Below are 26,219 nucleotides of genomic sequence, written 5' to 3' on the forward strand. Positions count from 1 at the left end.
AGGTCTCTGTACAAGGAGATAGGTGTTTAAAGACCTTTTCAGTGTTCTTTTCAAAGTGAACATTACAAATCACTAAAGTTAAACAAATGATGTGATGAAAGGTAAGCAAGCACTGTGTACAGGGTCACATTACAACTGAAGACCAATCTAGCCACATGTTGATCTGAGTAAAATCATCCTATCCCTGTCAAAGGTATTGAGGTAAATTATTATTTTTTATTTCTCAATCCAATAATTTTCACTTCATTCTGCCTTGAAATTGTGTATGGAAACCTTCAACCAGTTCTAGAAATAATTTTTGTTCACTTACCAACACACATGATATATTATTTTATCTAACACTTTCATGTAAAGAGTTTAATATGAACACAGAGAGGCAGAAAAGAGCTTTATATGAACACAGAAGAGGGACAATAACAACTTATAAGCTTTAGCTTTAAGCAGCATATTTGAAAGACAGAAAGCAGTTCAAAAATGTGTATTCACTATGAATCTGCATAGGGACAAGACAACCAGAATAATAGAAAAGGAGAATGTTTTGTGACTAAGGAGTGGGGCGGGGGAGGATGAATATTTATTAGACATGACAATTGACAAGAGTCAAAGAACTGGTATGAATCAGAGTTGAAGGAGAAATTCATGTCAAAAAGCCTGGTGAATAAATTAAAATGGAATGAAAAGGATTGGTAAAGTCAGTACTGGACTCCATCAAAATATTATCTAGTCACTTATACAGCACTGGAGGACTCAAAGGAAAAGATAAAATTACTTCTAAATAAGAGTGGTTAACACTTAATGAACAGCTTTGAAAACTTTTCTTAGTAAAAATCCATGTAGGTATTGGAAGCATGGCTAAATTGGTACAGTGCCAGCCAGTGAGCAAAAGTGTCAGATACCAGATTATACTCCATGTATCAGATATACACAAAAAAGAAAAGAAAAAAGGAAATTCCATTTTATGTGACAAAAAGTCACTTTGTTGTATATCAAACAAAGAAGAGAACAGGATCTTGATCTACTGATCTCAATAGGCAGCTGAGTTAAAATAAGCAAAAACAAGAATCTAAATTGAGATTGTGGCTTTGAAAATGAATGCCCAGTTCAATCCTTGGAGAAAGAGAAACAAGAGAATGACCTATAACACATAGTAAAAGAGAGCAGCAAGCTGTGCTACAGTATTTCTAACTCAGGTACATCATGAAAGGGGAGAATGCAATCACATACTATCTTTGTGTTACATGGATTTTATTTGCTGTACAAATTTCTCACCTGGTAGTGTTAAAGAGTCCAAATATCACTGGGTTCTTATGGTCTCTGGTATGTAGCAAAAAGATATCCTCTAAAAAAAAAAAAAGAAGAAAAAAAGATGAAAATCCACTCCATTACTCAGTACTTCTAGTCCTCATAGTATGCAATAAAATTCATTCACCTAAAATAATCTAGAACTTGTCATAGATATGACACAGATTTTATATGTAACCAAACACCCATGACTAAGTTATAACACGATGAATCATTTTTGCTGCTATGGGTGGCTTTTGAGCTGGACCAGAAGAAAGGAACCAAAGACATCGTGCTTCCAAAATAATGAGGATTGTTTTTAGTATTGCCATATTTCCCCTGCCCAGTGGGAAAAATCACAAACAAGAGAAGCTTGTGCAAGGTCAAATATTGCAGGGATCAGCTTTTCTATATGTGCTTGAAATAGAGGTATAGAGCGGTAAAGAGTAAAGTTTAATGTTTTTACCTAATTCATCAAAATAGGTATCAATGCCATTTCCTCCTGGTACTGAGCAAACCAGCCTGGCCTTGAGGAATGTGCTCCACTTATTTACCAGTATTCTCTGCCCTCCCATATCATTCTGTGAAAAACAAAACATAAGCAAATGGATACAGCAGTATCTCCTAAAGGAGGTAGTACTTTTATGAGATAATAATCTAGATTATTATACTGTTGAAAAATAATCTGCCTATCTCAGGATGTGAAAGGATCAATTTCTTCTTCTTCCTTTAGTAAAGAATGTTTGAAAGACACAGAAATATAGACATGTACAAAGCATGTATATGTATATATATATGGACATGTTCATTTACACACACACACACACACACACACACACACACACACACACACACACACACACACACACACACACATTCTGGACATTTGGTCTTTAAAATCTGCCTAAATACCAAAATAAAAGTTACAATAGTACAACTGTGTTTATTATTTTCTCAACATATACTGTTAGTTCAATTGGTTTGAATATTCCTCAACAACCTGCCTAGATAAACTGCCAAGACAATCAACCAAATAATTCTTCAAAAATAATTATATTATTTAGGCTATGGACTACAGAGACAAAACCAGTTCTGTTAGCTCCATTTAACAAATAGAACTTACATTTTCATGTGCAAATACTAATTATAGACTTTTTTCTCAGCAAAGTTTGAAAATGAGAAACATCATAAAATGTAAGGTCTTTTGTAAGATGAGATTTTAACTAGATAGGAAGTTTTAGAGCTGTGAAGAATAGAGATTAGTTTAGCAAATACCAATTGTAGGAAGCCTATATGAAATTTGAAAGTAGAAACCTATTATAAAAGTGATAACAAAGGCCTGGCATAAGCTGTAAGAAATCTTGAAGGACCAAAGTGCCAGCCTCACCACACACAGCCTCCCGACTCTGGTGTAGATGGTGTGGGCGTTGTTCTCTGCCTCCAGGGCCTTCTCAGTAAAAAAGAAATACAGCTTGTTGTCATCGTGGTCTTCATTGTCAGGAATCATATACGAACCTACAAACTTTGGTTCTAGAGAAGTTAAAAACAAAAGGAAGAAATAAATTATGCCAATAAATTAAGTATCACTTATAACAGTCATCATTTTATATTTGCCTTGAAATTTTTAGGCCAACATTAAACCACATAGAAAATGACCTATATTTTATCTGTAATTAATAGACAACATGGCCATTAATCAGTAAGTAAATTGAGAAATTAAAGAGCCAAGGAGTGGGGCTGGGAAGGTGGCTCAGTGGTAGAGTGCTTGGCTTGCATGCCTGAGGCCCTGGGTTCGATTCCTCAGCAACACATAAGCAAAAAAGAAAAAAAGCCGGAAGTGGCACTGTGGCTCAAGTGGTAGAGCGCTAGCCTTAAACTGAAGAGCTGAGGGACAATGCCCAAGCCCAGAGTTCAGGCCCCACGACCTGACCCGCCCCCCCCCAAAAAAAGAGCCAAGGAGCTAAAAAGAATTTAACTTACAAACTTAAAATACATCTAATTAAGGCACAGGTTTGGGCACCATGAAATAATCTTCATAAATTTTATTTGGTTGTATATAAAATGTAAACACATAAAAGCAAAAAGTTTCTCAGTATTTATTTGGTTGAGTCATAGTTAAGCTATCAGTTAGTATCCTAGAACATTGTTTTGCCTTTAACATGAGAAACACAAGTCTCTGTATTTATTGTCTAAGGGGTTTGAATAAATTACCTTTGGTTGATAAGTCATGTAGAGCATTTAAATAATAATGTGCAACTTTTAACAACTGCTCATTTTGAAACTTAATAAAATTGCTGGAAATAATGAAGGTTCTCACAATAGTATATCATTTTAGTTCCTAACTATTGGAGCAAGTTGAAAATTACTAGCTGTACATTGGTGACTCATGCCTGTTATCCTAGGTACTCAGGAGGCTGAGTTCTGAGTATCAACTTTCAAAGCCAACCTAGACAGGAAAGTCTGAACAGGAAAGTCCATAAAACATGTATCTTCAGGTAAGCACCACAAAGGATGGAAGTGGAGTTGTGGCTTGAGTGGTACAGTGCTAGCCTTGAGCAAAAATGTTCAAGAATAGAGCCCAGGCTCTGAGTTCAAGCCCCAGGACTGCAACACAAAAAGAATATTCCTTACAAAGAAATTCTGTCAGTGACCATTTACTGATTTTACTAGAGTTTTGTCTCTAAAGTGCAAGGTGATCTTATTAAAGCAAAGCAAAGATATCAATTCATTTAAAGTTGATTCATAACAGTTGATGACTAGACAAAACTTATGGTCTTTGCCTTTTCTGTATAGTGGTTTTGTTCTCTTTATTGAGATCTTGATTTCTTGGCATTGCTTTGAAGACAAATTTGTTTTAAATTGTGTTAATACATTTTGAGGTAACATGATGGACATGCATCGTAGTTAACTCATAAATTGCCAAGAAAAAGTCCTTGACATTTGTAAAAAGTCTGTTCCATGCATACTGTGATCATTAGCCCAGTATCCCGGAACTTGTTTGCGATTCTTTTTTTTTTTAATTTTTATTTATTGTTTATTGTGAAAATACTGTACAGAGGGGTTACAATTACATGGGCAAGATAATGAGTACATTTCTTATCAAGCATTGTAGCCTCCTCCTTTGTTTCCCCTTCCCATCCTCCCCCTTGTTTGCGATTCTGCTCTCCAAAAGCCCTCAAAAGTCAAGAGGCTCAAAAGTCTCCTCATCAGCTCACCTTTCAGCAGGCGCTCGTCGTCGTGCTCGGTGCGGAGGTGGGCCAGCCGGCCCGGGCTGCGGAAGATTGCAGCATCTCGGCCCCAGTAGTCACTGTAGAGTCCAGTGAACAATTCACTCCCTGCATGGAGGCACCGTTTAAAATCGAATCAGTACCTGCATCTACGTGCAAAGATGAAATGTAAACCACATTCTGTTTGAAGACATGTTAGAGCCTGTGATATTAACTCTATCGTGTTCAAGGTATGAATAGGTCAATCACACTGCCGCAGATAGAAGCGCTACTCTGCCCCTCGATAGCTGTGCCTTGCTTTACCTCTTTTTAACTCCTCTTTTTTTTTTTGTAGTAGTAGTAGTAGTAGTAGAAATGAACAGCAAATTGCATATCTAAAAGTTAATTGGTGCTATCCTTACCACAAATTTAATATACATATATGGAGAAAGAAGATTGAGACACTCAATGGTTAGGGATAGGCACCATCGCCTAGGATTCAATCTTCACTACTTGACTATGGGAAGAAGAGGGAAAGTATTAAAAGTGATCTGCGATATTAACCACAAAACTGACCCCTAAACAATTATCCAGATATTACAATTCTAGCGTGGATTTTTCTAAATTATTTTGTTTTATTAATTAGAGTTGAGTTACACTTCCCACATAAACTATAATTTTCATCTTGCAAAAATATAGTAAATACAAATTATTTTTCTAGTATGGACTGGGTTGAATGTTTAATGAATAGAGGATAGATTTCTTAAAAGTCAGCAGTGCTTTACATTAGATGTAAGTTAGTTTATTTAAATAATATTGATATCTATTATTAATGGAAAAGTAATCTTCGTAATACTGCCTATTAGTTGTATGGCATTTATCCCTATTTGTTTTAATGCTGTAGAATTTACAAATACTATGGGAAGCCACTAGATGGCAGCAAAGCAATATCAAGTAACGCAACCAGCAGTCCTGTTATTTGCACAAAAGAAAATCTATTTCCAATTTTACCCAATTTCCTTTTTGTATTTGGATAACAGAAAATAGAGTATGAACACCTCAAATAACACAATGACACAATATAAACTACATTACTTAGACTTCAAACAAGTTAGCCAGGTGATAGAAACTATAACTAAGTAAACTGAACCAAATGTGTTTGTGGGAAATACAAGCTTTTTATCAGAAGGGAAATTTTCTCATCTCGTAAGTTAGTATCAATGTAAAGAAACAAATTCATATTATAGTAAGCAGTCATTTTTCATGCTAACTTACTTTTTCCTAAAAAAAATTACCAAAATATTTCATAGTAGTGGAAAATATACTAGAATCCAGCTTTAAAGAGAAGTGACATCCAACAGTAATTAAATGAGTAGAAATACTCAGTTTCTTTGTACTGATTAATAGTATTTACATGAAACATATACTCTAGTGAAAAACTATAAAATTTTATAGTGTAATTAGAGCAAATTTGTTCTTCGGAATTTTGATAACATATGGATTTTTAAAAATGACCTTTAGGGGAAGGTGGCTCAGTGGTAGAGCGCTTGCCTTGCATGCATGAGGCCCTGGGTTCGATTCCTCAGCACCACATAAGCAAAAAGAAAAAAGCTGGAAGTGGCACTGTGGCTCAAGTGGTAGAGTGCTAGCCTTGAGCTGAAGAGCTGAGGGATAGCGCCCAGGCCCAGAGTTCAGGCCCCATGACCGGACCCCCCCCCAAAAAAAATAAATGAATAAAAAATAAAATGAAATGACCTTTAGACTATATCATATTTTCATGGGTATCTAACCTCATGTGTGTGTGTGTGTGTGTGTGTGTGTGTGTGTGTGTGTGTGTGTGTGTGTGTGTGTGTGTGTGTGTGTGTGTGTGTGTGTTGGTCATGGGGCCTGAACTCTGGGCCTGGGTGCTGTCCCTCAGCTCTTCAGCTCTACCATTTGAGCCACAGCACCACTTCCACATTTTTCTGCTTACATGGTGCTGAGGAATTGAACCCAGGGCCTCATTCATTCAAGGCAAGCACTCTATCACTGAGCCACCTTCTCAGCCCCAGTAGCTAGTTGCTGAGACAGAAAAATAAAATTTAAATGCCTTTGAATTGTTTATTTGCATTTTCTGGCTCCCATGTTTACATTCTGAATTTATTTTGGTGGCAAATCAGTGGCATTGAGACCATCCATTAGACCCTTAAAGGTTACTATATCAGTGGGATGTTGAAGAATGAGGCTTTCTTTTATTTTTTCTATTATTTTATTTTTGAGTAACTTCTTAGAGCTATGTCTGGTTCTGTACAGTTCGCATTGGATAGTGGGCACTTTCCCAGATGTGAGGGAGTAAAAATCTTAGACAAGAAATTACAACCAGTTGCTAGGGCCTCATGCCTATAATCTTAGCTACTCAGGATACTGAGAATTAAGGATTGCTGTTCAAAACCAGCTGGGGCAGACAAGTCCCTGATATTCTTATCTTCAATAAGCTACTCAGAAAAAAAAAAAAAGCTGGAAGTGACACTGTGGCTCAAGTAGTAGAGCAATAATAGCCTAGAACACAGATAGGCTCAGGAACAGAGCCCAGTCCCTGAGTTTAAGCCCCAGAACCAGAAAAAGAAGAGAGAAAGAGAGAAAGAGAGAAAGAAAGAAAGAAAGAAAGAAAGAAAGAAAGAAAGAAAGAAAGAAAGAAAGAAAGAAAGAAAGAAAGAAAGAAAGAAAGAAAGAAAGAAAAAAGAAAGAAAGAAAGAAAGAAAGAAAAAAGAAAGAAAGAAAGAAAGAAAGAAAGAAAGAAACAAAGAAACAAAGAAACAAAGAAACAAAGAAAGAAAGAAAGGAAGGAAGAAAGGAAGAAAGAAAGAAAGAAAGAAAGAAAGGAAGGAAGAAAGAAAGAAAGAGAAAGAGAAAGAGAGAAAGAACAGATATTCTTTAGGAAAAAGGAAAAGGTTAGGGAATAATTTGTCTAATTTTCTTTACAGTTGGGGTGAATTCAATAAATGAACAAAATGTTCCCTTACTATGTAAGGGTTGTAATTATAAAAATATATAATAACTTCATTTGAAATTTGTCAGCTTTTTTAATATTTATTTATAAAGCCCTATTTTATTCTAAGAATTTGCACTCGTAACTCTGTCCTGAACTTAAATATAGTTAATTAAAAGGAAATCTTTCTTTTTAAAATGTTTTAGTGTTTAAAAAAACTTGAAATGAGCCAGGCGCCAGTGGCTCATGGCTGTAATCCTAACTACTCAGGAGGCTGAAATCTGAGGATAGTGGCTCAAAGCCAGCCTGGGTAGGAAAGTCCATGCGACACTTATCTCCAATTAAATCACAGAAAAATCTGGAAGTAGCTCTGTGACCCAAGTGTTAGAGCTCTAACCTTGAGCACAAGGAGCTCAGGGACAGTGATTAGGCCCAGAGTTGAAGCCTTGAGACTGGGTGGATGGGGGGAAACCTTGAACTAATCACTTATATTTAAATTCTTTCTCAAGATTAATTGTTAGTTCATAGAATTGATAATGAAATATATATTCCCCATTTTTTCTGCTTCGGTGCTAGAATGGAATGCAAGGCTCCAAGCACACTAGGTGAATATTCTACTACTGAACTACAATTCCCAGAACTTCAATTTTAAGGCAATTTCTATGGCTGTAAATATTATCATTTCATTTGCACTAGAATGCAATATAGGGCAAAAAATGTATAGAGATAAAATAGGATAATGCTGATTTGTTGGAATAAAATTTAGCCTTAAACTTGAAAAGTATTCCTATAAATATCTCAATAACAAGGGTTTCAAAGCAAAATTTCATGGCAAATCAGAGTAGCTTTCCCCAAACATTAATTAGTGCTCTCAGCACAATTTCAGCTGTTCAGGCCTGGACAGGATTAAATTTTGCACCTGAAACTGACAATACAATTTATAATTTATTGGCAAGTAGAAATGTTCAAGAAAGAAGAAAACTGCCTGTAATACAAATCAAAAACAAAAACAAAAATAAAAAGCCATGAGGGATCCTAAAGCTTCATAAAAGAAAAATCAACTAGAAAACATTGTAATATTAAACCAATCAGAACTGATGGGGGAAAAAAACAACAAGAATGTTTCCTGCCTGGCAAAATTAAATATGACATAAAGAAAATATTTCCTGGATTTTGATTTGACTGGCCATGAAATAGTAATTTATTTTATTATCTTATTTAGCTAGAAAAGACATGAAAGACATGGCTAAGTAAATTCATTTTACTAGACATTTCAAGATTTCAATAAAGTTGGTTTATAAAAATGAAGAGCATAATTCAATAAGGTGATTATTTTTGCTCTTTGAGCCATCCTAAATTCTTAACATTTTATTTCTAAATTAAATTATATATTTAATTTTCAAAAAAGTGTGTTAACTTGTCTTTCACTTATCCAATTATCTCTAATATTGATTTAGTGTCTCAATAGTATTTTACTCCTGGGAATCTTTTTTTTTTTTTATTGTGAAAATACCGTACAGAGGGGTTACAATTACATGGGCAAAGTAATGAATACATTTCTTATCAAGCATTGTTGTCTCCTCCTTTGTTTCCCTTCCCATCTCTTCCCATCTCCCAACCCCCAGCCAAAGTTGTAAAGTTCGTTTTTCGACATAACAACTTGTACATCTCATTGTTGCAATGGGTCCACCTGTATCCCTATTTAAACAGTTTGTTTTTTCCCTTCCCCTCCACAAATTATACCAATATCAAATATTGTGAAAGTAGGGGTTACACCGTGGGGGAGAGACATATAAAGCAACAAATTAATCTTAAATCAACTGATTTCAAGTTCATGGAAGTTAAAATTGTATCTGAAATTAAGAAATAATATAGAAATTCTCAGTTTTGCAAGCACCAATTTTCCTTTATGGTTCTCTGTATAGTTGAATGAATACCATTACCAACCTGAGTATTTTGCCTTACACGTGTATTTAAACACTCATAGCCTATACCTAGCAAAGAAACCAGGAGCCATGGTCTATGGGTGTCTATCGTTTTTCCTGGAGTTTTGTTTGAACTCATCAATTCAGGACATGTGTAATCATAAAAGAACATATTAATACATTCTTTCCCTGTCAGAGTAAGCTACACCAAGCTTGCCAAATTCCAACTCAGGTAGCTCCATTTTTTTTTTTCCAGCTCACATTCCTACTGCTTTTTCAATTGAATGAATTATTTTTACTTCCCCTCTTTTAAAGAGCTTCTGGCTCATATAGGTTATCAGGTTTCTGTGCCAGAAGCGGCTGCATTTCCAACGTGAGGGAGTGATCTCTCCAAGGTACTTGGGGATGAAAGCGAGTGGATAAAAGTGAAGAATTATATTTTTATTTCTTCTCTTTGGAGGGATTATTCTATAACTTTCGTGTTTGACTTGGAGGGCTCCTTTGATTTGATTTCTCTTCTGAATAAACGAAACAGCCAGCCACCCAGATGGCAGGCCCTTCACAGTTCAGCATAGTGTAATTTGATTTGGAAGTTCAATGGAACTCACTTGGAAATGTCCCTCTGGTAATATTTCCTTCTTTAAAATTTCAGTTTTAAATTCCCGGCTTCATACATAAACAAAATCCAAGGAGACTGGGTGTTGAGTGGCACAGTAGCTATAGAAATTACATTTCACCTTTTAGCAAAATATCAAAATGATTGATTTTCTCTTCCAATATTTTTAATAGTGTATAATTCCCAGCCTCTAATGACTTTCTCTTCTTTGGAGAAACATTTTAATTTTTCTTTTTTTTTGTTCACTTGGGTGTTTTAGTGATTATTCCATTCATGATATTTATAGAAAGCCTATTTTTTTCTGTACAAAAGGCTATATGGTAAAAGAAAGATGAGACTTTTTCATATATTTTCAAAGCTTAGACCTATGAAGTCAAAAAATCACTAATGACTGTAGGGAAAGATTTTATGAGTCTACCAAATATGTGCATTTCATATCTTCCTGACATTTTTCAAATTTCAAGCCTATGGACATTGGATTTACCAAAAGTGTCATTCTTTTGAATTTGACTCTTAACAAAACAAAACTGGTTTACGCAACTCTCCTATAGGAAACAGGATTCAAGGCCAATAAAAATTGACTGTCCCAAAATAGTTCACAGAAACGATTTCAATAATGTACAATATAATCTTAGCTGATGAACAGAATAACTCAATAGCTATGAACATATGACCATATAAAATGATGCTAAGGGAAATGAACTCCAAGACATGGACACAAGAGGTTTTACTTTGTCACTGTTGTTTTTAATGTCCTATGTGATTTTTTAAAATTTCTTTTGTATGTACTTTCCCCTATGGTATATCCCCTGTTGTCACTGTATTTGATTTTGGTACCCTGGGTATTGTATGTGTGTTTATCTGAATTAGGGAAGGGAAGGGGAACAAAAAAAATGGTGGGACAAAGGACAAAGTAGGGGACCAATACAACAGCGATATACACAAGATAAATATTGGAAATAATCTGTACAATTTGGGGGTTGGGGGAGGGAAAATGGGAGAAAATTGAGGGAAGGGGTAACATATTTAACAAGAAATGTACTCACTAACTTACTTATGTAACTGTATCCCCTATATGTAGCACCTTGGCAATAAAATTTAAATTTAAAATTTAAAAATGCAAAAAGAATGCAGAGTAGTACAATACCACCAATATCAACTCTAACTCAGAGAATGTGTTGACAAATTATCAGCACAGTTTTAAATTTTATTACCTTATTGGAATAATGAAGTGTCTACATGTTATTATGTGCTTTCTCATTTTCTACAAAGACAAGCTGGCATTCATAGCTGTAGATTTTGCAAACGGGTTAATAGTGCCTTGTGCATCTATGGTATATCTGATGAGAAACTCTCAGTACTGAGGAACCAGAATTACTTTATTAACACCTGTGATCTTTTCAGTTATACTTGGGAACTCCTACTTGCTCATAGTTCCATAGTCTTAGAGACGTTTGATAAATGCACCATTTTCAATCCCAAATAATATAAAAGAGAAAGGATGAAATGCAATACTTTATTGTGTCTTAGGTGAGGATTTTTACAATTTAATTTTATTGTAAAGGTGATGAACGGAGAGGGGTTACAGTTACATAAGAAAGGTAATGAGTACATTTCTTTTTAATGAGGACCTCATTCAATTAAATTGAATCAAATTGGAATGTATACCAGACAGTCATTTTACTCTATTATTACAATAGCCATGTTTAGTGACAGCGTGAGATGTCTGATGTCTGATCAGTGTCTGCATTCTAGATTAGCAAAATGTTAGATAAACAACCTTGAAGTGTTCACCCAAGATGATGTTTTCCTGAATTCTATGAATAACAAAATGGTATCAATGTAATAAACAGTAAAAGTTGTTATAATTACTTTACATAATTGAACCATAAAGAACCAACATAGTTTAATTTAACCAAAATAGTTTAATTTCTCTGGCAGAAGTGTTTTATTAAATAGTCTATAACTGCATTTTATGAACTGCTAATGGTGTCATCCAAAATATTTTACATCATGTCTTATTGGGCAATTTGTTTTATTTTCTTTAGGAGGAGACATATATACTTTGTAGCACCTGTAATTATTTTAAAGCACAAATAAGTTGCTAAGGCTTGAAATTTAACATCGTTGCTCCCAGTACCAGTAGACAGAAATGACCAGGCAAAGTACACAGAGAAGAGCGAAAAAAATATACTGAAGTTAAAAAATAAGTTCAGAATCCTCATGCCTGCTACCCGATGTCTGAGGGAAGATAATTACCAATTAGTGTGGAGACGAAGGAAGAGCTGGGGTCAAAAGGACATCGACCCCTTCCTCTCTCGGATCTGTGTGATTCCAGGTGAAACAGAGGATCCTTGGGGAAAAGGAAGAACAGAAACGCCATTGTGAATGTGCCAGCTTCAAGAAGAATTTAATTGTTCAGATAAATCATATTAAACTTTGGTTCTTTCCAAAGCAAACATTCTAACTAGAAAATTAGTAATATCAAGTCATTTAGGTATAACAGGTTTTTATAAATAAAGCACTTGAGCTTTGCAAACCCTTACTCACCTTCTCTGCTATTTTCAGAAAATATACAGGAGTTCAGAGAAATAGGTGGTGCTTACCACTTGATTGGACAATGCTAGTTCTTCTGAGATGTGTCACTTAATTATTCCAAAAAAAGTTAAAACTTGATGAAAAGGTATTATTGAGGACATTCATAGATTTAAAAAAAAGAGAACTGGGTTATATTATAAAAATGCTTTGTTAAGGAGGTGGTGCTGTGGCTCAAGTGGTAGAGCGCTTGTCTTGAGCTGAAGAGCACAGGGACAGCGCCCAAGCCCAGAGTTCAAGCCCCACGACCAACAAAAAATAATTTAAAAAATGCTTTGTTAAATTTTGAATATTTTTCAAAGAACAATAAAATTTACTACTCTTAATATTTTAGAATATTTGTTTTTAATCAGTTTTATTCTTCATCATGACACTGTACTCATATCCAGCATATACGCACCTATGTCTAATAATGTTTAAATTATTAATGCATGACTATAATATATGCATGTTAACAAGTTCCATATTGTATATGTATACGACTTCATTTTTTATTTTTATTATCTTATTTCATACAATGACTATACTAATAATACATATTTTTATAATAAACTATTTTAATCACTTCTATATGAAGCATGTAACCAGTGAAAAGTTTTTACTAGATGTGTCCAGATTTCAATACTGTCATTCTGGGCTTTTTTGTGTGATTGAACTGCAATAAATATGCTAGAAATAGTTTAGGTGAAAGAAAATCATTCAGGAAAGTAATAATAAAAATCACTGCTGAAAATTTAGTGGGGATAAAATAATATGCAATAGTGCATTTCTGATATTAATACCTGTGGCCCCTCTGAACTGCTCTGTCCATTGGCGAATCTTGAGTCTTTAGACACTGCTGAGACCTAAGGGCGAGTGTACTTCTCCTGAGCTTCACTTTGATTTTGGTAGTCATTCCATTTCCTCCACATGATCTCTACTACCTAATTGAACACACACATTCCTATTTCTCTCTCTAATATCCTAAAACCACTGTCTTGCTTAGCTTATTTCAAAACTTGTCTGTAAATGTTGTGTAGTATAAACACAGAATTCACCTGATTGCTGTGACTCTTATCCTAAGAGTCTAAACAATGCCTATGGTGGAAATTTGACCTTAAACTCAGAATCATGGCTGCATTGATATTTAAGCAGCAAAGGCTTATTCAGCTACTGTACACAGCCTAAGACTTTCTGTAGCTAACGATTTTCAAAAGTAGTTTGTCCAAGAAACAGAATTACAGGTCCACCCAGCAAATACTTCTATGGAAAGAGTATCACCTTAGTTTGTAGAATAGAACCATAAAATTCTAAGAGGAAATGAGCACATATGAATGCAACACCTGTTTGTCCCTTTAGTCACTGCTACTTCGTGAAATGTTTGAAGAAGTAGAGAATGAATGTTAAACATAAGAAAGGCTCATGAAGAGGAGATAGGGAGCAGCTTAATCAAATCAAGATTTTCTGCAGCTGAAAACTCTTTGATACTGAGTTTTTTATTCTGAGTCAGTTTCATTCTCTACTCATCCACTTGGTTGTTTCAGTGGAAGAAATTAATTAGACACTTTGAATACTAAATTGAAACTGCAAGATGAAAAAAAGTGCATGACATCTATTTGAAGAAGATACAAATTGTCAAGTAAGAAATGCAAACAGGGGGCTGGGAAGGTGGCTCAGTGGTAGAGCGCTTGCCTTGCATGCATGAGGCCCTGGGTTCAATTCCTCAGCACCTCATAAGCAAAAAGAAAAAAAAAACCGGAAGTGGTGCTGTGGCTCAAGTAGTAGAGCGCTAGTCTTGAGCTGAAGAGCTGAGGGACAGCGCCCAGGCCCAGAGTTCAGGCCCCACGACCGGACCAAAAAAAAAAAAAAAGAAAGAAAGAAAGAAATGCAAACAGGAAATACAAACTGAAAGAGCTCTGTGATCAGGAGAATCATGGAATTTGCAGAACTCTAGACCTACATTAGGGAAATGAAGTAGCATGTCTTGTTTTTGTTCTGTGAATTTCAACATGAGTCTGAAAAACCAAGTTTCTGATACAACACATTCTTCTACTTTAAAGAGAAATTGACTAAGTCCAAGAATATATTCACCAAGAAGTCTGTAAGTGTAATATGTTGAAAACAATGAAGTATAACCTAGGATTATACCAGGATTTTCAGTCATTTATGAATGACACATGTATAATATGTAAACTTATTTGTCTCTGAAAAACAGTACTCTGCTATGAAATCTCAGATTTGACCTTGAGAAGACCTGATAATTGGATATTATATTAAATACTTGCATATTCTTAGAGATTGATACCTTGGATCAAGACACAAATGTGCTTTGGCTGAACTCTTCTCAAAGTTTTATAAAAGACTTCAAATGCCTGTCACATTTATTTCATTAATGGCTCAACCAAGGTCAACCTTTCTCATTTTAAAATAATAAACTAATTTTTATTTGACTCCTGCTCTACCATTAAAAATCCACACTTTTAATATATTAGAAAAAGATATTTCTATGATTTTGCTGTTAAAAATTAATAACTACTACATTTAAAATTTTTTCAGCTACATTGTTTTCTTGTTTGGTGAAGAAAGGAAATTGGAACATCCCCAATGTATCTGTGTATCCTTCTTTTCAGGCACAAAGAAAAGAAAAGGTAAAAATCTGTAAAGGATACATTAATCTCATCCTTACATGACAACGCATGGTTAATAAAAAATACGTCAAGGAGTCAAATAATACAAAAAGGCAGACAATGTCAAACTAGATTGTACATTAGGATATTTATTTAATTCAAAGATTGCAAGGTCTTTGATATTCTGCATAAAAGTTATTAAAAAGCAATAAAAAGCTATTTTGAGTGCATGGAAGTTCTATAATTTTTTATTATTGTGAAAATACCATACAGAGGGGTTACAATTACATGCGCAAGATAGTGAGTACATTTCTTATCAAGCATTGTTGCCTCCTCCTTTGTTTTCCCTTCCCATCCCTTCTCCTCTCCAGCCCCCCACCCCCAGACCCCGCTATAATTCTCTAGTTTTAACATGTTTCTTTTTGCACTGATACTCTTTGTTTTTATCCTGAAACTTAGACAACTGCTGTTGAACATCTAAATTACTGTACTAAGTTGTGGTCACAAAGCAGAGCAAGGAACACTTTATTTTTTATTGGTCAGAAGATCTTTCTATAAGTTCCATATGTGAATTAATGGGCTACTTGAATCCATGGCACACCTTTAAGACATACTAATATTTTATCCCTGGTGTTTATTTTTGAGCAACTTAATAAAATTAAGTTATAGGTATAATATGTTGACCAGTTTTTATAGAAACAACTATACTTTTTTTCTAAAGAAGCATTTGGTAGCATTTGGTAGTAAAGCTAATAAGACTCTAACATTTTTTGTTTGAATGCCTATAGATAGAAGTGTGATTATTATAATCATAGGCCACTTCACCTAAGCTATTTTGAGGCAACCTCATTTGTTGATGCAAAGTAACAGCTTCCTCAAACTATTGGGTTTTCTGACAAAGTGTGAATGACCACAACTTAAAGTTATTTAATATTTAATAGTTATTTAATTAAACTTAAACTCTATTTAATAGACAGTTTAGAGTTGTTAAACAAAATCTGTCCAGTAAAAAGAAGTAAGAAATGTACAAAGATATCTGTAGACTATTAAGGCCAAATAACCCTAAGAAGTGATTACCTCATTTATGAACACTCTGAAACATTCCAATCAAAATTCATCCGCTTTTGTTGATAACGAGTTTAACATTTCCATTGAATAAATCATGATGTGAATGACTTCAGGCAGATCAGTATCTTTGGAAATAATATGAATAGTAAAGTCATATGTAGGGAGTAGTTTTATTGCTTCTTCCAAATTTTTTCACCATGTTTTCTGAAATCCTTATATCACAGTAAATAAATCTCTAAGGCCATACTTTGTAACAGACTTCTAAACTTGTTTGCTCTAATTTGGTCATAGCTACCATAATAGGCAGAATATGAAGGACTCTCAAAGAGTCCTCATAATTTCTGGAACAGGTGAATGCATTAATTATACTGCAAAAAATTTTTTTGCAAGGGCTACTAAATTAAAGGCCGAGATGTGGAGACATCTTGATTTATCCAGGCAGGTCCAATAAAATCACATAGGTTCTTAAGATAGAAGAGGAGATGTAGGCAGGTACTTTGACTCAATCCCATACTCCTAACAACTTTTAAGGCAGAGATACAGGATCACAATTAGAAGGCAGCCTAATCCAAAAGAGTTCAAAAGAACACCCTCACAACCAATAAAATGGTTGGGATGGTTGTGTGTCCCTGTCATCCCAGCCACATGGGAAGCACAAATAGGAGAATCATGGTCAGGCCAACCAGAGCATAAATGCAAGATACTATTCCAAAAATAAAAAATGCAAAAAGGCCTGAAGGAATGGTTGATGTGGTAGAATGTCTGCCTTACAAGGGTAAGACTCTGAATTCAAATTTCCAGAATATCTAATTTTTTTTAAATGGGAACTTTGATGAGAAAAGCAAAAAACCTATCAGAACAATGCTGTGTGTAAGGAAAGCTAGACTCACTAATGCTAGAAGACGGAAAAAACGGGGCCATGACTACAGGATATCAGTGATTTCTAGAAAACAAGGAACTGAATTCTTCCTTTAGAGTCCCCAAAAGGAATGCATTCCTGTTGCCATCTTCATTTCCATGCAGGGAGGCCTAAATTCAGACTTTGTGCCTACAGGACTATTAATACGTATATATATATATATATATATATATATATATATATATATATGCGTATATATACATATATACACATATATACATATATGTATATGTTTTAAGCCTATATATGTTTTAAGCCAGTTACTTTTCCGTAGCCAGTTATAATAATGAGAGAAAAATAATGAATTTCCTAAAAGGATAGTGTTTCCTGACTAAGTCCATTTCTCCTTTCAAAGGCTGGTTTTAATTCATGAGGCTCTGCTCCAGCATATTCCATATTCCATATTCCAGGAGCAACGTTAATATTATTCTCTACACCTAGGCAAGCTCAGTACAGCAATTCCTTTATTGACTCCTATGGAGACTCAGGCCACTCACTCAGTCCTTTACACATCTCTGTCTTCACCACTGCCATCCGTGTCTTCCCTTGGCCTGTGCGTATTTTCACTGGCCTGTGAACATCTCCACATCCACGGGCCCTTTCTGCAGTCGAACTTGTTCCTTGATCCTCAGTGGCAGCATAGTCAGGACCACTTTCCTTCCCCATCGTACCAATTCTGCTCCACAGGCTTCCTCCTCACCATTCAGCCACTACAGTGGCTTGAAATTCTCCCTATGTCTCATACTTCTCACCAGCCCAACTCCACCACATAATTACCCAAAACATTACCTATATTCCGTCACCTCATATAGGTCTCCACACTTAGGTACCCCCCCATAGCTTTAAAGGAAAGATTCCTTTCCCTTTGCCTCATTGGTAAACTATTACTTTCTTTGTTCATAATTCTTTCCTCAGTGTCTGTCTTCTCCGTTCCTAAAATGTGCTACTAATTAGTGGAAGGAAAAAACATTCAACCACAGTGATTACTAGAAGCTAGGGAGCATAGACAGAGTAGAAGGGAAGGAAGGAGAAAAGTTGATCAGTAAATAATCACAGATAGATGGAAGCAGTAAGCCTAGTGCACAGAAAGTATAAATAACAATAATATAAATACCGACAAATTTAAAAGAAAAGATTTGGAAGAGTTTCATCACAAAGAGATGATGTGATTTGAACACTACAGGATATACATGCATTGAATCAGATGATTTATCCATAACTATATACAATTATGCTTTAATGTGTTAAAATAATAAGACACAGACATAATAAAATAAATGTATTATGTGTCAGAAATGTCAAGAAATGTTGAGAAATGTTTTATATAAAGGTATTATATAAATGATGTTTTAATTAATTAAGTAATTTATTTATTTATTAATTTATTGGTTGGTCATGAGGCTTAAACTCTGGGCTTGAATGCTGTCCCTGTGCTCTTCAGCACAAGGCAAGCGCTCTACCGCTTGAGCCACAGTGCCACTTCCGGTTTTTGAGTGGTTTATTGGAAATAAGAGTCTCATGGACTTTCCTGCCCAGGCTGGCTTTGAACCGCGATCCTCAGATCTCAGCCTCCTGAGTAGCTAGGATTATAGGCGTGAGCCACCAGTGCCCAGCGATGCTTTAATTTAATAAATAAAAATATACAAAATGCAAATTATCATTTACAGTCACTGATTTGTGGCTACTAATGAAATTGCAAAGTACAGTCTATATTTTTTCTGGTTATATTATTGTCCTTTTGTAGTTTCAATGAACAACTTCTTACCCTAGCATCCTAATTCATTAAGCTTCTGAATAACACTTTCCAGACAATGCATATATTACCCTAATGTGGAAAATCATCTCCCTCTATTTATGTACTTAACCCCAACTCTCAGTAGTAATAACAACGGTTATTGTTCTGTGTTGACACCTGAGCCTAGACTGGGAACTCTATAATACAACCAAGCTCTAAAATGTATGAGTCTGTTGCTCCAACATTTTCCTTTAATAGTTATTGCTTCTTTGTACAACATCTGTCACTATTGCCAGTTCTCTGGCACTTACTTATTTCACTCTAAACAAATCACATTGATTTTCGTGTTTCCAAAGTCCCAGTTGTCAGTTCTCTACTCCATTACCAAAGAGTTCCTTCTGAAACGTGAATTTCCTCCTGTCATTTGCCTGGCTCAACTCTTCTAAGACTCCCATAGCCTCCAGAATAAAGTCTGAGGTCCTTTTGATTTTATATAAGGAACTTTATAGTGCTTCCTGTTCTTTAAAGTACTGCTCTTGCTGTCTGTGAACCTGTCATGCTAAACTTCTAACCAACTCTTTTTCTAAAATATTCATCAGGTGAAGTGGATGAAAACGCCTTATAAGACCAAAAAACAGAAATCCCAATCTGATCACACTGCTGTCTAGCCTCCTAATTACTTCCCCCCTTTTTGTCTGTTGACCACCACATATTATAATGGGTTCTGTTAGTCTTTCTTCCCTTAATGGTTTATTAAATTTCCTTCACGAGACTGTGTAAATATCATTCATTTATGATTCAATATGATGACTTGGAACTAGACTGTTTAGATTAATTATGCTTTTGGAGCTTTATATATAGCAAATTTATTTCTATATAGCAAATATTTTGATGGTTATTGGCTTTAGTAAATTAATTTTGTTGCTACCACAACTAAAGGAAGAGTGGTTGTTTCACATTGAAGGTAATATAATATAATATATACATGTTTATAGCTTATGATTGACTCTTTCCAGAATTAATATATTGAGTTTCAAATGAACATAAGTAGTAACTATGGCAGTTACTTAAACATGAAATTTTAAAAACTGAAGAATCATATAGAATTAATTATGGTATTAAATGAGGTATGTTTAATATGATATACAATCGAATAAGATGCTAAAAAGAGAGTAATACTATTTTCTTCCTAAACTGGAGTTCAACAGACCAACCAGCCAGCAAACTTGAGGCATGCTGATATTGTCAATGACCCCAAAGAAGTTGTGTTTATAGTTCAAGCAATGTGTAATGTTAGTGTTTAACCCTATGGAGAATGCTGATCACTACTTACACAGGATTTCCTTTATCTATGTTTTAACAGCTTGAATTTTTGCCTGTCCAGGGTAGTTTAAATTTACAAGGCAGCCCTAGAATTAACATGTGGGCTGTACTATATGTTCTTTAAGGAGTGGTATAAGCAATTTTTCTCTGGGTCATTCTGTGATTGAAAAAAGCAAGGCAGATAGTTTATTAATATAGATGGGCACTTGTGTGCATCAGAAAAAAATGTGTCTAAAGTATAAATAGCATATCTTTCCAGGAGAGTTTTCCTCATTTGACTTTGAGGGGAGCTCTTAGATCCCAGTAACCTTGATGAATAGTATTTTCTGTAGCTATGAGTCATTATATGAGGTGATAAATGTGATGCCAATTAGAATGATTCATATTAATAAATTATATCTATGAATTAAGTCATTGTCATCAGTGCCATAGAGACAATCAAAAATACCAGAAGAAACAATTGAGAATATTATAAATTTAGGATTAATCAAGCAATCATGCATTAGCTCCTTTCAATAGTAGGAGAAAAACTAGTAAAATATATAAGGTTTGTTATACATAATTCTGTCAAGAAGAAAATAAGGAAACAATCAATTTCGAATCATAAGTGTATAAGGTATGAGCCAAATGCATTTTAATTTAATAATAGCCACTTAATATGTATCAAAGTAAGTTGTGAGTGTCAGTCCCTCTACCATTTGTTTCCTATTTTAACACCATTTCTACCAAAAACCACATTATCATTGCTACCTCATGTTCCTCTCAAATACAGCTATCAAGTATTCTACATGGCCCTTAATGCTTCATCTGTCATAATCTAACATCTGGGATGACCTTCAGATATTGGAGAATTTGACTGTGAGCTTTATCAACATGGGCTAAGTGCAATACTTCTATACATAGTACTACCCACAATTCTTACATAATCCTTTCTTTTTTTCTTCGCTACATATCTACAAAATACTCTTGAAGAATTATTTTCATGATATTCTCCCAGGCACTTTGTTTCACATCCCCCTCAACTTCATCATCAGTTGTAGCTTCCAGAACTGGCTACTTTAATTCATCTCTATGAATTTGAGATGTTACAGTCATTGATGACTTTGTAGAATTTCTAAAGCTATTTGTGGTTATACATTATCAAATGATACTTTAATGAAGTGGCCTTACACTCCACTCAAGTTAATAGTGAAACTAATGTGTATATATATGTTTCCACACTAATTCTCATTCTCACTTGGATAGTAAACATTGAAAGTGAACCTAGCATGCTGATTTATAATTTGTACTGTTTATATAATTAAACTTTTATGATTTCAGAGCTCAAGGTTAAATATAAAATTCATATTTGTTTATACAGATGTCTTTTTAATACTTACTTAAGTTCTACCTATAATATTTACATCATAATTTCAGAAGGTAACCTTATCTTCATGTATATTTTAATGTGTAGACTAGCTTTTCAAAGCTACCATGTAAACATTTTTGTCATCTATAAATGTATTTATCACATTTCCATGTCTTATATGTTTGTTTCTTCCTCAACATATATATGTGGTGTTTTCTATAACTATTATAATTTAAATATATTTTATAATATAATTTTAAAAGTGAATTTATAATAGAGACTTTTGTATTTATGCTACTGTATACTTTGTCACATTGATATCATATGCTTTCCTATTCCATGTGAGAACAGTAATATGAAAGTTATAATTCTCAAGAAATTTCCAGATAGAATTTTGAATTCTATGTCATATACCTTGTCATTTAAATCAGATACTGTATTTTATGGTATTTCTTCTTTGTGTGTGTATATATGGATATATACATACATATATGAATACACATACATAAATGAATTATAAATGCTGGCTATGATATGAAAACAAAAATTCTGTCTATTTTCTCATAAACTATGAGAAGGGGCAAAGTGTTAAGAAGAAGAATGAAAATAGGAACCATTATAAAATCAAAATATTTGAAAATTTTTCTGGTATCATCTTACTCATCATGTTCCCTTTTAAATAACAATTTTGTCATATAAATAATAAAAGAAAAAAACACTTTTATTTGGTACCTCATATTATTTTTGTGAGAATCAGAGCAAAGGACACTGTTAAAAGTCTATTTCAAAACTTCAAGATTAGAAAATTTCAATATATGATATACCATGTACACCATGATTATCTATTTATAGCATACCTACATATCTACATCTATTTGTTACCAATCCCACCAAAGGGTTTTCAATGCAATGCTACATGATGTTTTTATACTCAATCCAGAGAGAGATTTTTTCCTTAGCATTTTTTATCTTTTTGCTGCTATTTGATAGCGAATTTTAAAGCTTTGTCCTGTAAGAACTGTTTGTGAGACTGTACACCAATACAGATAGTATTTCAAAGCACTATTGATAAATGATGGATTATTCAATAAATGGTGTTTGGACAACTGGATTGCCATCTGGCAAAAAATAAAGCATAATTACTACCTCATGCTCTGCATGCCTGTAGTTATATACCATACTTATCAACAATTTAAACACAAGAAACAAAAGTAATAGACATATATACACTTGAGTGTGAAGAATACTTTTTGGAATAAAAGAAAAATATCTACAGACATAAAAGAAATAGTGATAAATTCAACAACTTAAAATTTCAACAGAAATTTTCTACATCCAGAAATCAAAAATATTTTTACTCCAAAAAGCCACATACACACATCTACAGAGAGAAAGAGAGAGACAGAGAGAAACAGAGAAAGAAAGACAGAGAGACAGAGACAGAAACAGAGTGAGAAAGAGAAAAAAGGTTTTTAAACCTTAATTTTATGGTTGACCTACAAATCAATACTTTTAAGAGAACAAAAGAAAAAAGCAGCTCAGAGAGAAACTCAATGTCAACCATAATCTGTGAATGTACATTAAAGTGACACTAAGAGTAGAAAGTATCCTTAGTCCCTGGTTGTAGTCTCCAAATGACATTTCCTATTTAAGTAAACCGAAGGCCCTAGAAAATGGGCTGACCTTAAGTCTGGATGCATATTTCACAAGACAGGATAAGAAAATACATATTATATATTATATATTATATATGTATACATTAGATTTAGTCTAGAAAGCAAGGAAGATTTCAAAATCTTTCAAAAATGTCATCAAGACTTGGAGGTCCACTTGAAGAAGCAGCCCCTGGACAAAGAGGGGAGTACTTGTTTATCAGTAAGAATATTTGCTACAACAGATTAACATATGCCTACAAAAGCCTAAGAATATACAGTTAAACATTGTAAATATTTGCAGAAAATATTCTATAATACCATGCCAGAACATCAGAACATGTCTAGTTACATGTTATATTCTAGCTCTGAGATCAAGAAAATAATTGTTATTTTATTTCTACAAGGATCAGCATAATTAGTCTTACAGTTATATCATCAGTTATGACTTTTACTTGATTTTTTGGAAAATTTCTAATCAAATAAGCTAGAAACCATCACTATAGCTAGTCAATTCTTCCTTACAAGCTTCAATTTTATAATTTATGTTGACAACAAAACTGCAGTTCATAATAAGCCACCTGATTAGCTTACTTGGGATTCCTTACATAGACAAATTGCAAAATATTCAAAGAAGGTCACCATGCAAAGAAAGTAGAAGAAAATAAACTTATAAGTGGCACCATAACTAGATATCATAACTTTAGCTTAAATATATATAATGCAATCAGCTTAGAGAAAATTTCACAAAAGAATAAAATAGAAGTTTGGCATAAATGGATATAATACCTTTGGAATTCTCTATACATTGTGTAAGATAATTGGCACAGCATGTCCAAATACAACCAAATCAAACTAAATCTTCTTAGGATAAAATATATGTTACACAAGCAGGATATTGTCAGTGGCCCACGCCTATAATCTTATCTACTCAGGAGGCTGAGGTCTGAGGATTGATGTATAAAGCTAGCCTGGAAAGGAAAGTCTTTGACACTCTTCTCTCTAAACTCCAAAAAGCCAGCAGTAGAGCTTGGCACTCAATCTCTTGAGTGCCAGCCTTCAGAAAGCAAATACAGAATACCACCCAGACCCCGTTTAAGCCCCAGTCCTAGTGAAAGAAAAAAAAGTTATACAAATAAAACTTTATGTACATATCATTGTACAAAAGGTGAAACCGTTTATATATTTTAATTATAAGACAGTATGAAGTGCTAGAAATAATGATGAATAAACACATGCTTCTTTGAAAAGGTTTAACTGGAGCATAAAGTTAATTATTTAGACATTTATACATTGTGAGATTAGGCTCATCTTAACTAGAAGTTAGCTGGGAGATCTGAATTTTCTCTTCTGTATTGCTATCCGGTCTACCTTCTCTTAGTTTGACTGCTCTACTGTTATTCTGACTTCAGAGAATGGAGCAAGAATCAACATTCCTTCTGAGTACAAAGCTGCTTCTTATAAAATCATGAATATCTATTTTTCATGGGAAGGAAGTCATAGTCTTTTTTTAGTGCACAGACAGTCATCAGAACAATTCCTCAATTTTAAATCCCTTGTTCCATTTTTGCTTAAGCACATTTGAAAGCGCCTCAATCTTATGAGTGTTGCTATTGCTGACTGAGTCACACACGGTCACAAAAGACCACAGTCCTGTATGGAGAAGAAAGAAAGGAATTGCTGGTAAAAGAAAAAAATAAGCCCGCCATCTGCACAGTAAGAACTAACTGGACAGCTGCATGGGAAACGATGTTTTCTCTAACAACCGATTTGTCATTTGGTACTGGCTGCAACCATACAGCTCTTGAAGTTAATTGTGTCAACTAGGACAATTTTGGAAAATAAGATTAACGGGTAGTGCTTTTCATGATTATCAGAGGAATCTAGGTCAGAGGCTTTTTATCTAGGACAAAAGAATAGACTTTTTCTTCAGGAAAGAAGAACTATGTAGTAAATGTGTCTACATTGCAATATCTTATTCTTATATTTTTAGGTTATATTACAAAGGTATTTTCTTTTTCTACTTTTTATTATCTTTAGTTGTACAAAGGAGTTGGCATTTAACAAAGCAGTTTATGAATATCACTCCTTTCAGCATGTTTTTTTTTTTCAGTCATGGGGCTTGAACTCTGGGCCTGGGCGCTGTCCCTCTGCTCTTCAGCTCAAGGCTAGCACTCTACCACATAAGCCAGAGTGCCACTTCTGGTTTCCTATGGTTTATTAGATAGAATAGTCTCATGGTCTTTCTTGCCCGGGCTGGCAGGAAAATCACAGCCTCCTGAGTAACTAGGATGACAGGTGTGAGCCTCCTCTGCCTGGCCCCTTTCAGCATTCTTACACACCCTTCTCCAACCTGCCTCTTCCCTCCTTAATTTTGTAGGATATACATTGAATTCTTGACAGCGTTCTCTCCCTCTTCTCCAAAACTGTTTTCTAATCTGATCATAATTAAATAATTTTTGATGTTGTGACTCCAGGTCACTCCCAGTAATATATTTGAAGTAGGAAACTCTGCTTTATATCTGGGTCTTGAATTTGAGAGTAGTTTTTATACCTTTCTCATTGTTTCATATTTCTTATTTTGTAACCTCCCCCCAAAGTTAGCTTATAGAAAAGAGGTAAATGTAACATAATACTGTCCTCAATGTATTTTATTTTCTTTTGTGATGATTCAGTTGGTTCAGACTTCTAGTATACAATTAACTTCAGTAAAAAATAAGTTAAACTTAGAACCAATAACCAGCATGTTTCACCAGAACCACTTATCATTGGTAAAAGACTACAGAATAATCACCCGCCAAATACATACTCCATGAGAAATCATTTTTTATTCAAATCAATGTGGAATTCACATTGTTTTTTCCTGCATGCTATCCTTTATCACATAATACTAATTCTTAATATCAATATGTATAATGCACGTTGATCCTCCACAGAGTATCATGGACCAGTTTTCCTGGGATCTCAGGATAGAAAA

General features: G+C 34.3%; 1 protein-coding gene across 1 annotated transcript in view; it reads right to left on the reverse strand.

The window, feature by feature from the left end:
• Sema3e (semaphorin 3E) overlaps positions 1-26,219 on the reverse strand; it is a 208,043-nt gene that overhangs the window by 33,952 nt on the left and 147,872 nt on the right. Inside the window, exons 5-9 of the mRNA XM_069996369.1 lie at positions 12,256-12,349; positions 4,497-4,616; positions 2,669-2,811; positions 1,748-1,862; positions 1,270-1,339 (exon numbers count right to left, since the gene is read on the reverse strand). Of these exons, the coding sequence (XP_069852470.1) occupies positions 1,270-1,339; positions 1,748-1,862; positions 2,669-2,811; positions 4,497-4,616; positions 12,256-12,349 (542 nt within the window). The remainder of the gene's footprint in view (positions 1-1,269; positions 1,340-1,747; positions 1,863-2,668; positions 2,812-4,496; positions 4,617-12,255; positions 12,350-26,219) is intronic.

This window comes from Dipodomys merriami, unplaced genomic scaffold, assembly GCF_024711535.1.
Source record: "Dipodomys merriami isolate MVZ:Mamm:240054 unplaced genomic scaffold, mDipMer1.0.p SCAF_5, whole genome shotgun sequence".
NCBI classification, from domain to species: domain Eukaryota; kingdom Metazoa; phylum Chordata; class Mammalia; order Rodentia; family Heteromyidae; genus Dipodomys; species Dipodomys merriami.